This window comes from Amborella trichopoda, chromosome 13 (assembly GCF_054954075.1).
Source record: "Amborella trichopoda isolate Santa Cruz 75 chromosome 13, AtrichopodaSantaCruz75HAP2 v2.0, whole genome shotgun sequence".
Lineage (NCBI taxonomy): Eukaryota > Viridiplantae > Streptophyta > Magnoliopsida > Amborellales > Amborellaceae > Amborella > Amborella trichopoda.
Window position 1 is genome coordinate 684606 of NC_142348.1, and position 13738 is coordinate 698343.

At 34.5% G+C, this 13738-nt stretch overlaps 1 protein-coding gene across 5 annotated transcripts; it reads right to left on the reverse strand.

Annotated features, from left to right (window-relative positions):
* Positions 1 to 129: 129 nt before the first annotated feature.
* On the reverse strand, positions 130 to 12658 carry LOC18437420 (beta-glucosidase 24). 5 transcript variants are annotated; one of them, XM_088856079.1, is made up of 13 exons: positions 12032 to 12658; positions 11889 to 11947; positions 11546 to 11621; positions 11234 to 11302; positions 10438 to 10515; positions 9507 to 9594; positions 7216 to 7468; positions 5561 to 5676; positions 5020 to 5240; positions 3526 to 3557; positions 3341 to 3443; positions 2634 to 2739; positions 130 to 441 (listed from the first exon to the last, which is right to left on the reverse strand). In XM_088856079.1, exons 1-13 carry the CDS (start codon positions 12240 to 12242, stop codon positions 219 to 221), a joined length of 1635 nt encoding a protein of 544 aa, XP_088712205.1. In that variant the 5' UTR covers positions 12243 to 12658; the 3' UTR covers positions 130 to 218. The 5 variants fall into 5 exon arrangements, with proteins under 5 accessions (XP_088712205.1, XP_088712206.1, XP_088712208.1 ...); XM_088856080.1 differs by lacking the exon at positions 11234 to 11302; XM_088856082.1 differs by lacking the exon at positions 2634 to 2739.
* Between the last annotated feature and the right edge of the window lie 1080 nt (positions 12659 to 13738).

Here is a 13738-nt window from a genome sequence, read left to right on the forward strand (position 1 = left end):
AATTTTTGATGAGTTATAAAGTGGGGCTTTACTGCAGCCCTATCAAACCATTTTCCTTTAAAAAAAAATTTAATTTGTCATTATTTGATCCCATATTGATCACAAAGACAAAAATTGAATAATAAAAAATGAAAAAAAGGAAGATGTAATAGAAATAGGGAGCAAATTAGGTCCATTACTAATACATCATTAAACAACAGTAAAAAAAAAATCTTAGTTCAAATTACATGGTGTCTCAGCCCATGCTCCTCATATTTAGGGTTTGGGTTTTTTACTCCAAGAAGAAAGCTGGAGACCCAGTGGGCTGAAAGCTTAGGATATCTGGTGAGGTTGTTCTTGAAATCGACATAGTAAAATCCAAACCGAGATGTGTACCCGTCTTGCCATTCAAAACTGTCAAGGTGAGACCACATAAAATAACCCTTCACCCTCACTCCATCCCTACATTTGCAAGTAGATTGTCATGGTATCATAACACCAATAACAATAATAATAACAATAACAATAACAATGGGAAAATAATTTTGTATGTGCGAGCTAGGCTAAGCCTATTAAGGTATGAATTGATGACCCAAATCTTAAATCTTAGTGGATTATCATCTTGACTTCGGCAATCATGAATAGTAAAAATAAAGATTTTGAACCTTAAAATTTTTCTATACAGTTGTACCATTTTTTATGGGTTGTCCATTTTCTATGGAATGATTGTCTTATTTGGGTTGTTTTTAGAGTTCCAAAATTATTTACGACCATAGTTGGATTTGCAAGGCTCTGAAATAATTTTTGGATCCTCAATCCATAGCCACTACATCTGTTTGGGGCTACGCCCTAACTTTCTTTAATGGTGATGGTGATGGTGATGATGCTGCTGATAATAATTGCACTATTGATACCAATAATAATAACTGGAGAGCAGGGTTTTCATTTGACAGTTGACCTACTCTGTTTTGGTGCAGGCTCCATCAAAGATCCATCTTTAAGATGGATCTCATCTCAAATTTAATTGATTGACAATCTTGACCACAATAGTTATGAATATGAAAAAAATCAATTTTAAATTTAAAAAAATGAGGACTTTTAAACTTCGTTTTTAAGTATTTTTGGACCATTCAGTTTATTTCTTTTAATGAGGTATTTTTTAACATATAAATCCTTCTTCTGTATACTGATGATAGCGGTGGTTGAGATTTGAGATTAACCCGCAGGAATTTTAATCCAAATCAATTTCTAAAATTGGATTATGGAAGCAGATTGCATACGGGCATGGACGCACTTAAACTTTTTCCACAATCGAATAAATAATTGATATTTATGGAAAAAAAAAGTTTATTCAACAAGCGTGTCTAAAGAATGTTGAATAAAACACACAACCCTATTAAACCGAGATCTAATGGCTAAGATGATGTACGTTTTAGTATAATGAAGTAAATAAAAGAGAATTTATCAAAGTACAGCCAACTTTTCAACAATTTAACAATTTAACTTTTCTCAACTATTCTAATTCATTTTGATAAGTATTTTGAAATTAATTCGAAAGATATGGGTAAGATATTAAACAGTTTATGTTGATAAAATAATTGCTCATTATATACAAACCCAAAAGAGGAATATGTCACACCTGTTCTGACGTGCACTTAGAGTGCTAATTTTTGTGCTCTCACCTCTTTTTTTCTTTGCAAGAGATTGCTATTCCAGTGAGGGCATACTATCTATTTGCTCCCTCGGGTAAAAGTAAAGCTTGGAGTATTTTTAGGGCCCCAAAGGTTTGGCATATGACCTCTTGAACCCAGTGACCAAGTTCAAAAAAGAAGAAGTTTAAAGTGCACATGGTTGGTCGATAAATTTAATATCCCATAATTGAATAAGGACGGTCCAATATTTGAAAGGTAAGTTCTAAGTGTTGAAGAACCCAAAATCGAAATTTTATCTTGAAATTAACCATCTGTTGTTGATGGTGAATTCCAAAATTTCAGATAGAAAAAGTACTCCCATATAATTCTTTTGCCCAAAAGAGTTAATGTACAATATGCTTCCGCAGGAGCAATGTTGGATGTGGTCTTCTCTTTTTCACTTGACCCAAGTGGAAAATGTGCTCTTAAACTCTTAGGGGCCTTGTTTCCGTTAAGTAGATAAATAGTGTCCCATCCATAGGACACGCAACGCAACAGTATTTTAGACCGACTAATAGGGGACTCGTCCGAGTTATATTACAGACATAGCGAGTTTAGATGTAAAACCTTTAAATATAAAATATTAGTACTTGTTTTGAGTTGGCAATTAAATGATCAACAACTTTTTTATTTAGAGATACATGGTTTGACTCGAGATTATGGGGATTCAGAGCTGGTGACTCGCGCTTGGGAACTTGGCAAGACCTAGCTCGAGTTCAACTTTCAAACATTGTTTTTGGCACGGTTAAGATTTGATAAATTCTTCATATTATATTCATTAATGGAGGTCATAAAATCCGATTACTATCCTTGAAAACTTTGATAAATTCTTCATGCTATATTCATTATTGTGCTAATGGAGGTCAGAAAATCCGATTACTAGATTGGGAATAAAAATTATTTGGTACCTCTATATATATATATATATATATATATATATATATATATATATATATTTCATACCTGATAGCCTCTAGGACAGACGATAAGTGCTCCCGTTGGTAGTTCACTCTCCACGTGTCATTCAGGCATTCGTCGAGAGGCAATTCCATGTTTTGTTCATTTACTCCTACACAACCCAACTTCCCATATTAAACCTAAATTTCCACTTTTACTTAATTTCATCTTGGAATAAAGAGAATCAAATTTTTTATTATCAAAGCACAGCTTATTTTGCAGTTATTGATATTTTACCTTTTTTCTACTATTCAAAATACATAGTGTATGGTACATCAGTGGTGCATACTATTCCAAATGCATACATAGTATATGGTACTTCTGGGGTGTGAGGAAATGTGGCGAGTATAAATCCCCCATTCTAGGAAAGAGAATAGTATTAGATTAAGGCCTTAAGAGGATTTATTTTACCCCAAACTTTGTGGTTACCTACATGAATAACCATTACTTAAAAATTTCATTATTCAACCTACTCTCTCTCCATCTCTCTTTCACAAGCATTTTCATCAAGCCCAATATAATATTAATGCCAAATTTGGAGTGAAATAAACACCCCTAACCCCTTAGATAGGTCAAATGAAATACCTATAGACAGATTAAATATTTCTTCAAAATGGGATTGTGACCTTCTTATAACAAAGATAAATTGTGTTATAGTATAAAATCCCAATAAAAGAATAAGAATAGAAATATGCGTTTTTGCCTTGGCTTACCATTCTCAGTGATGTAGATGATGGGGTTGTTATAAGTATTCTTCATATGCACCAACGCCTCTTTGAGGCCTTGAGGGTACACATATATCCATGTAGAATTCGCCTTCATTGCCAATATTAATCTCAGCTCCAAGACTCAATTTACATGACAGAAAATAAGACTATGTAAATAATGGATTTCATACCTTTGGACCAATAGGAACCCCATTCTTCTCAGCTACAAAGCCTCAAATTATTAGGAAGAAAAATATTAGCAAATGGCAACCATGAAGCCATCAACGAGAAAAACACAACAAGATGGTTTGATTGTTGCACTTTGGAAAGTTCAACTTTCCAACCCTTCAACATTTGGCTTTTCTTTTATATTCGGATCGGTCAGGAAGTTGGACTTTTGAATCGCTCAAGTGCTAAATTTTTATTCGTTTGAAAACTGAATTTTTGAACTGTGGGTAAAAAAAAAAAAAAAAAAGAGCTAAAAGATTTAGACCTCACGATAAAATGTCCAAATATGGACCATTATTTAAATCCAAGCTTATTTTGGGTTTATACTTAAATTTCTCTAAAAGCTTAATTAAAAATTCCATACGGACCAAAAAACAAATGCAAAATTACCACATAATCCCTACGTTTCCCAAATTTACACCTAGGTTCTACTTTTTGTTTTTGGTTTTTTAATTTCTATTTCCCCTTTTGATATTAGCAATATCAAACCTCTTCTTTTCTTTTCTCTTTTATTTTTTTTTTTTTTTTTTTTTTTTTGAGATCCCAAAAATACCCCAGAAATTAAACTGTCCCGTATCTTAGGCATGGTCCAACCATGCGGCTGTTTGATGTTGCTAACATCAAATTTGCTCCTAGGTCATGATTTTTTGAGTACGAGGCAAGTTGATATTGGGCTACATTGTCTAATGTTGCTAATGTCAAACCACTCCACATGTGCAGTTTGATTTTGGGGTACCGTACTTCCCTAGAGGTCATAGAAAATATCTCAAAATTGAATTTAAGGCAAAATTGAATTTGAGGCAAATTGGAATAATAAAAACAACCATCCAAAAGTAAAGAGCACGTATACTAAGTTCCCTTGGGAGCATAGTTTACTTCTACTCCCTTAGTCGGAGGACCTACTTGGGAGGATTTTTTAAGTATAAAATTTTGGTAACAACCTTAGAATCACTAGATTATCATTTTTAAAAGACGAAATTTAAATTTGAGTTTTCTAATACTTATATCTCACCATCTATAAATTGGATTATTTCTATTCAATCTTAAACATTATGTTTTTCTTGTGCCTGGAGGGTGTAATTAGGAAAATATTTTTTATTAAGATTAAAATATTCTATTAAAGAAGTTATATTTCCAAAATTTGGGGTCCTAAAATTGATCTTAGTTGGGGTTTTACCTGAGGGAGTAAATAGACAGTATAGTAAATATCATTTGGCAAATGTAAAACTTAAGTGTAAAATTGAGAAAAACACGAGCCACGTATTTCTTTCCTCTCTGTTTTCCAAAACTTTACCGATAATAGAAAAAGAGCTCAAGCTTAATTGGTTAGCACAGAAGATATGCATCGTTACATCCTAGGCTCAATTCCTGTAAAGGGAAAGGGCCTTCTCCGCAACAAAAAAAAAAAAAAAAAAAAAAAGAAAAAAAGAAAAAAAAGAAAGAAAAAAAGACTTTACCCGTGAAACCAACATGTGTGTCCATAAAGTAGTCAATTGGTGGTGTAGGGTGGAGAGATTGATGATCAAAGGCATAAGAAGCTGTATAGTAATTGATGCCAATGAAGTCATAGGACCCGTTTACAATCTCCTTTTCCTCTTTGCTGAAATTGGGCAATCGATTTCCCACGTATTCTCTCATTACTGCTGGATAATCTCCCCGACTCGCTGGCTCCAAAAACCTATCAATCCATCACCAAACTGCTGCAATTACTCTCTCTTCATTTACTGCATCAACATTAAGAAACTCCTGCCCCCTCTCTCTCGCACACAAAATTCATAAAAACTAAGACATACAATCTCTCACACACAATTCATCGAAGAATGAAGATAACTCTCTCTCTCTCTCTCTCTCATACACAATTTCGAATCTCTCTCGCACACAGATAATTCATCAAGAATAAGAGTTTCTCTCTCTTACACACACATGCGCACACACAATTCATAAGAAATAATAATCTCTCTCTCTCTCTCTAATGAAAAGAGTTGTCTCCATACATACCAGCCAAACATGAAGTGTAGTCCTCTAATGACAGCATGTTGATCATCGGTGGAGTTAGTAAGGGGCACCATCCAATCGCCATAAATACTCATCCCCAGCACCCCATCTTGTGCTTTCTACTCCTCAAACCCCAACAGTTATTGCCACCAACAAAATCAATCCCAGAGAGAGAGAGAGAGAGAGAGAGAGAGAGAGAGAGAGAGAGAGAGAGAGAGAGAGAGAGAGAGAGAGAGAGAGAGAGAGAGAGAGACTCTTATTTGTATGTAAAATTGTTTTCTTATTTGTATGTAAAATTGTTTCATGTGGGCTGGACTGCATGACTGCATATGCGGTTCAAAAAGTGTAAAGCATCTATTTTAGAGATGGATGTAAGTTGGTGTTCTATCTAAAAACAATGGCAACTAATGGTCTGAATGTTTTTTTATTAGAATTATTATTTATAGCTTTTAAAATTTACTTACCTTTTTTTTGAAATTACATGTCCTTCAAAATCATGTCAAAAAATCCATCTCAAAAATAGGTTTATTAATAGGCCCAAATTTCTACATATGCAGTCTTGGCTGCATAGAAACTGGGTCCATTTTGTATTGGTTTTCAATGAACAGAGATACTTTGTATTTTTATCTAAGGAAATTATAGATACCCTCCAAATAACTTTCTAAACATCCTACCTGTCAATGTAATTTTTCTCACATCCTAAACCCCAGCACTGTTTTTTTTGTATTTACTCTCCAGTCAACAAGTTTAAGATGAAAATGTCTTTACCATCTCTCTACACAAACAAAAATTAGACATACGTCAGCATTTTGAATTCTCTATTTCTATCCTTCTCTCGTTCTCTGCATGCATCTCTCTCTTTCTCTACCCGCTATCTCTCTCCTCACTCTCTGTTTCTCTCAAGACCCACCCTCTCGCTTTCTTTCTACCTGCCATCTCTCTCTGTCTCTCCACCTGCCATCTGTACCTCTAAGGTGGTCTAACAAATTAGGTGCCGGACTGAAATTTTTTTGTAGTATGACACAAAAATGTTGTGGACCGCAACCCAATGTGCGTTTTGATCTGGGGAAGCCTCTCTCCCTCTAAGACGGTCTGGCACACTAGGTGTTGGACCGTGTATTGATCCAAAGAAGCCTTTGTCCCTCTAAGGCGGTCCGGCTCCTAGTGTGCCGGACTAAAAAAACCAGCACCTAGTGTGCTAGACTAAAAAGTTTTTGGGAGCAGAGAGAGCGAGAGGGAGAGAATGAGAGGAGGGAGAGACGGAGAGGAGGTAGAGAGAGAATATGCGAGGGAATGGGTAGAGCGAGGAGAGAGATGGCAAGTAGAAAAAGAGAGAGATTACGTGTAGAGAGAGTAAAAAGAGAATGAAAAAAAGAGAGAGATGACGTGCAGAGAGAGTAAAAGGAGAGTAAAAAGAGAGAATGAGAGAGTTCAAAAAGCCGACATGGGTAGATTTTTGTTTATGTAGAGAGAGGGTAATGGCATTTTTTTTTTAAACTTGTTGACGTTTTAAATGGATGATAAATATAAGAAAAATAGTATTGGAGTTTAAGGTATGAGAAAAAAAGTATTGAACGATAAAAATATCTAAAAAATTGGTTTTGGGGGTATCTATAATTTTCGCCTTGGTTTTACAAAGTTCAAAGAGAGGGGCTTACTTTGTAATTGTTTCTGTAGAGTTGGACAGCATTGGCATGAGAAAGGATGAGGTTATGGGCAACTTGGTATGGCTCTATTGCTGAATTCCCCTCACTGCAATTTCCCACCCCTATTGAACAACGCCCTGGTGCATATATACCATCATCGTACCCCAATACACTAATAGTCCATCCCTCATTTATTGTGATCCAATGTTTCACTCTGTCTCCAAACTCTCTAAAGCAAATATCACAGTAGTCTCGAAAGTCATCCCTATACAACCAATGCATATGTTGATTTAGCCCAGAGATTATATATCATTCTAGGTCATGTCATTCACAATTCACACTCCCTCTGGTAAAACCCTATCTAGGAGTATTTTTTGTACTGCAGACCTCAGGGATGTAATGCCTTTGACCTAGAATCAATCCATACCCTCAACCAATGCAAATTTTTTTTTAAAAAAAAAAAAAAAAAAGAGATAGAAAGAACATACACATTTTACAATCATCATCTGAGCTTTATCCAACTATTTGAAATCGGTTAAAAGAACATACACACTCTATACATGACTAAAAAAATTAACTTGAAATTTTGAACTGACGTCATCCTAAATTGAATTATAGAAACTTTTTTTTTTGGTACTCATGTGGTGATTTTGAAGTGAACCCCTACAATTATCTTAAGTGGCACTTTACCCTGAGGGAGTAAGTATGCAGTTTAATTCCACCAGAGTACGTGCACACATGAGTGTTAAGGTCTTCTCTTTTCTATTGTAAAATTTCAAGCTGACCAAATAGAGTGAAAGAATGGAACTTGGGCTTCCTTTTAAGGCTTTTTCCCTCTATGATCCGTGAACATGATGGTCTAGATAATAAACCTACACAAATTTGGATGCAAGATCCATATCTAAAATTAAAATTTTTTTGGACAAATTTTTCGTAAAGTGAAATTTTGACAAAATTAGTCTTGGGAGGATTGACACACCTACTTTATATTTACCTCAAATTTTGAAAAGAAATTTTTGATTCATTTTAATTATGGGATGCATTTTGTATAGACCTGAGAGTAGGATTTGGTGCTATCCAAAATCACCCATATTTAAAATTGATCCATATTATGTAGGATTGAGATATTCTCATATTATGTGGGATTGAGATTGATAATGGTAAGTTTCTTAAAAGAAATAAAAATCCAAAAAGATCAGGACTCTTGGATTTATCTCATGGTTTTGGGATATATGTAGAATCAATAAAAAGTTTCCTATTTACTATGGATTCCTAATCTTATATATATGAGATGAAAGTGCGGAGAATTTACATGCCCTACTTGGGCCACCATATTGGAATGGTGGTTCCTCTAGAGAGAGAGGGAGATAACGCCTCTTGTACATAAGATGCAATTTCCTCTTAGATAAGAGAGCTTCTTATGAAGAAAAACATTGATGGTGCCTTTTGAAAACTCTTGAAGAATGCGAGGTTGGTTTCTTGTAGAGAAGCAATTCCCATGGAGATTTTGGGTAGATGTTGATTTCTTGTAGAAAAGCGGTTCCCATGGAGATTTTGGGTGGTTTTCCCTTTAGTGAGATAAAGTCATGTTTGCTCTCAAAATTGTTCTCTTCCTAGTCTAGTTATGAAATAGAGATGAGAGATCGGCATGGTGCCATTTGGGAGAGCAGGTTTAAAAAGGGTTTGTTCGACTTGGATATTTTGTCGAGGTTTATTCCAAAATCTTTGATGCAACTTTTATTGATATAGTGGGTGGATTTTTATTTGCCATACCCATGGAAGTAGCGGTCTTGGGTGAACCACGTAAATCTTTGTGTTCCTGTAGTGTGTGTTCTTGTGGTGTGTATTTTATGTTTTATTTCTCGTACTTTATTTACCAAATATTAACCCATCGGGTTTAGAGCGTCCACACACAACACTGACGCTGTAAACAGTCAAAGTACAGCACACCTTCAAATAGTGTCGAGAAATGTGCTTTCAATATTGAAAATCTTTGTGATAGCCTTAAAATATATTTTCATCTCTAAATTTAAAATTTCAAGTTTAGAAAATAGTGTAGATCGAGCAGATCTATAAAAACTTGAAAATCTTAAAAATTGATGGTCTAAAAATGCATTACAAGATGCAAATCCATATTTTTCTCATGTTCGTGCATCGTGATGTCAAGATGATCAATTTGAAGATATTTGAGCATCAAAATAACCTCTTCTGGTAAAATTCTTGAGGTGCACTCTATTTTGATTGTTTAGAGCCTCGCATTTATATAAGATTTTTTCGTTAAATATATTGGTTAAGAGACGTACACAATCTTAGAACTCAAGAATCCTCCATAGTCATCCTCGAGGGCTTGGGGTACGTCCCAATGGAACAATGTCACGAAAGGCTTGATTCCTGTTCAGCTCATTATAATGAAATACCGTAAATATACATGAGAGAGTATACAATAAAAGTATTACCCTTGATACAAAAAGATCACAATCACTCTAAGCTATTAAATGGTAAATCTTATATCTTGCAGTCAAAGATATACTAGCTTTTACGCTCAAAGCTCATCTTATTTTACTTCAACTTAGGGTGTGTCTTTTGTCTACTAAAGGTAATCGTCTCATTGTATGCAATCACAATTGTATAATGCGCGCACAATAGAAAATAAGATATATAAGATGGGGAATAATTTCATGTCACCGTAACAATATAGTATAATGAAACCACACTTCTAAAAAACCATCTTTGTGAAATTTGTATGACCTTAAATTTTGCACACACACTCTATTCATCACAATAATCAATCTAAAATAAAAAAAATTCAATTTGCATTCTAGATATGGTAAAAGGGAGTCCCCTCTGACAATGAATCTAGAGCATTCATTTGGTGAATTTCAGGGTCTAGTCCTTTACATTCAAATTCATCTTTTTTTTTCTTTTTTAACATTGTTAATCTAAATAATGATACTGAAGCTATCTAAAAATTTAAAAAGAAAAACAAAATCTTAAATCTAAGCATCTCATTAAAATGGATGACATATACTAATTGAGCTTAAAATTTCTATTGGGTTTGTTTTCAAATTTTATTTTTTTGTAATTATTCATTAAAATGAAAAATGTGTATATTTAAATATTGAAATTCAACAGATAAATTTTACCATATTTTTTGAAGATTGTTTCATTATATTGTTATATAGCCGTTGCATGATACTACTCTGCATATAAAATTGGCATCATATTTATTATTACCATGAAGGATCAACTCATTTATGAGGTTGTTGTAGTGCTTGATGGCCTCCATGTTTACTCCTCCTCTCAAATTCCCTCCTATATGTTAAAAGATAATAAAAGAAAAAAACAATAGCAATGTTATTTACACACAATTATGTGAACCTCAGCGTGACAAAGGAGTGTTTCTTTGAGAGAGAGAGAGAGAGAGAGAGAGAGAGAGAGGACTGAAATCTTAAAAAACTTTGCAGATGCTTGTACTAGTTTCCAAAAGCAAACAAAATTGGAAAAGAAAAAGTAGAACATCTTTGAAGGAGTCTTTCGAGGAGTAGCTCGCCTATCGCCCACTTTCCATTAATATTGAAACGTGCCTCCAAAATAATAATGTGATCTCTCTTTCCAAGTTCATTTCCCATAGTGAGAAAGTGACCCACTTTACCGTTAGTATTTTAGCATAATAAAATACTATGTTATTTCAAAATGACATGTGTTCTTTTTTTAAGTTTTAAATAAATAAATAAAAAAAATAGTAGATTTTAGTCTCTCATTGAAGAATGTAGTATAAAAAAGAGTGATATAAATATAAAAACACACTAATTCTTTGACATTTATACAAAGCATGCAAAACACGTGTTCCTTACGCGTGACTCATTCCTATACATGCCTACAAAGGGGTGCGAGTGCTGCGCGTGTGAGATCCAATGGGTAGGACACTAGCCCTTATTTATTTTTTATAGGAATTTAAAAGTGAAAAATAATACTACCAAAAAAAGTTATTTTTGTAATACTTGATGAGTATGAATACAACTTAACTTACCGGTCAATAGATGGTAGGCACAAAGCTGGAGTGTGTCAGGCACGATCGACCATGACGTTTGGACACAGACTCGGACCCGAACAAAAATAAGATCAGGATCACACCTTTGCACATCTACTACTCTTATCAACATGTACTAGTCTTATGCACGTAGCTTTACTTTTTATCTTTTTGTTTGTTTTTGTGTATTCTTTCATTTACTCAATGAAGCTTTTAGTTAGAAGAATACAAAATTATGACAAGAAAAAAGCATAGATAATTACCATAGATGATTATTATGCCCCTAAAGAACCATGAATTGTTATGGCTTACTTGGTAGAATCCTAGGCCAGGAGAGAGAGAACCTGTACACATCCAAACCCATCTCTTTAACCCTCCTTATATCCTCCTGAAAAAGATCAAGTTCCCTGATTTGATTCTTCTTATATCAAACGAGAAAAATATAAATAAAACAGAGGAAAAATTATTATTTGGGATTGATTGGGCAACTGAGTATAAGCTGCCAACACTGTCATATATCGGATTAAAATTAAATGACTACCAATCCTCAGACACATTTAAATTACATGAACCTAAAAGGTCAGATAAAAGGAGGCGACGATGGCTGAAATTCTCTAGAACTGCAGGGTTGAGAGTGTGGGAGGGAGAAAGAGACCTTATAACGTTTATAGAAATCCACTGATACATCCCCATCGCTCCTATCAGCTATCTTCTCTGTAAAAGATTAAACACAAATTCATTCTCAAATGGAAAAACCTGTAACTCTTTCTCGTTGAATAACAACACTTGCGAAAATACCAGGGAATTCATGGGTGAAAGTATCCCATATGCTCGGTCCTTTTCCGCCATCTAGAAAAGCTCCCTCCACCTGATAAGCTGAAGATCCCACCCCAAATAAAAAATCCGGTGGGAATTCTGATCTCTCCGGTGATTTTCCGGCACAAATTCCGGCCAAAAACATTGAGTATCCAATGACTACTGCCATACAAAGAAACCTATCAACCCACATTTTTTTATTAGAGGGTCCTCCCTCTATTCGCAGTTCCAACTGTTAACCCCCCCCTCTCTCTCTCTGTTTGGAGTTCGAAGTGAACCCCGCTCTCTCTCTCTCTCTCTCTCTCTCTCTCTTTGGTATTGCATTTATAGAGGGACGTATGATCCTTGCTACACCATGGGGCCATCTGCCGTCCAATCTCGATAATAACCATAGTTCTAGATCCGGATGATGCATGTTTGAAACGGTTTTTCAAATCTCCATCGTCCGTTTTCTTGACCGACCTAGGATGATTATAAAATGGGAAAGCCTAGGCTCTAAACAATCAAATTAGAGCTTGCTTCAAAACTTTCACTAGAAGAAGTTGTTTTGATGCCCGAATATCATCAAATTGATAATCTCGACATCAAGATGTATGGACATGAAAAAAAAAAATTCATGTTTTAGAAATAATGCATCCTATACTGCATTTTTAGATTGTCAATTTTCAAGATTTTCAAGTTTTCATAGAGTGGGACCTACCTTCAAAGCTGACATCTCTCTACCTATCTAGGGCCACTGACACCTCTCCAACTCTATCCAAGGCCCCTCAAATGAATGGCTATTGATGTCACTGTGATTACCCTACGTGTCATGGTGATTAAAATATCAGGATTGTATACTATGAGGTCATTTATTTTTGGTACAAATAGATTATAATTACTCTTAGTCATTAAATGTCAAATTAGATTTCTTTAAGTATGTCACAAAGTTCGAGAATTTGTTTTGAACTTTAAGTCGCTTTGTTCTTTTCTTTTAATTGAGAAATTTTCAATCAAGTCATGCAATGATGATGCAATTGGATGGTTTCGCTATTCTTTAGAGAAATCTTATTTATAACACCTGACTTATGACAATATTTTTAGTTTGTATAGCAAATATACCTGCTGCAAAATTAATTAATGGCAATTTAAAATAAGCTTTTGGAAAATTTAGGAAATACAACTATGAGAGTCCTGCTCTCCATACACTTTTAAGAGAGAATGCAGTAATTAGTTAGAGCAAATATATATATGGATTTATCGGTTGTGCTTAGAGATAGAGACTGATAATAAAATGCCAAAAAGTAAATAGTCTAGGAATTCATAATTTGTTTGTTCTTTTAAGGAGGGACTAGAGGAAAAGTATATAACGAGACGATTTATTTTTTGTACAAGATGGTCACAATTAATCTTGACCATTAGATGTAAAATTGGATGACTGCATTTGTTCTATTGATCAAGCTCAAAGTTCAAAACAAATTTCTCGAACTCTATAACACACTCAAGCTATCAGATGGTTATGAGTAATTGTAGCCTCATTATATCAAAAATAAATGGTCTCATTGTATACAATCTTTGTTTAAAGAGATATGGGGAGGGAAAAAAAAGAGAGACTAAGCATGCTGAACAAGTATTTCTTTATTTATGTTGAATTTCAAGTGGTTCTAGATTGAAAAAAAGGACAAAACATGCTTGGTGAGCAAGCAATGT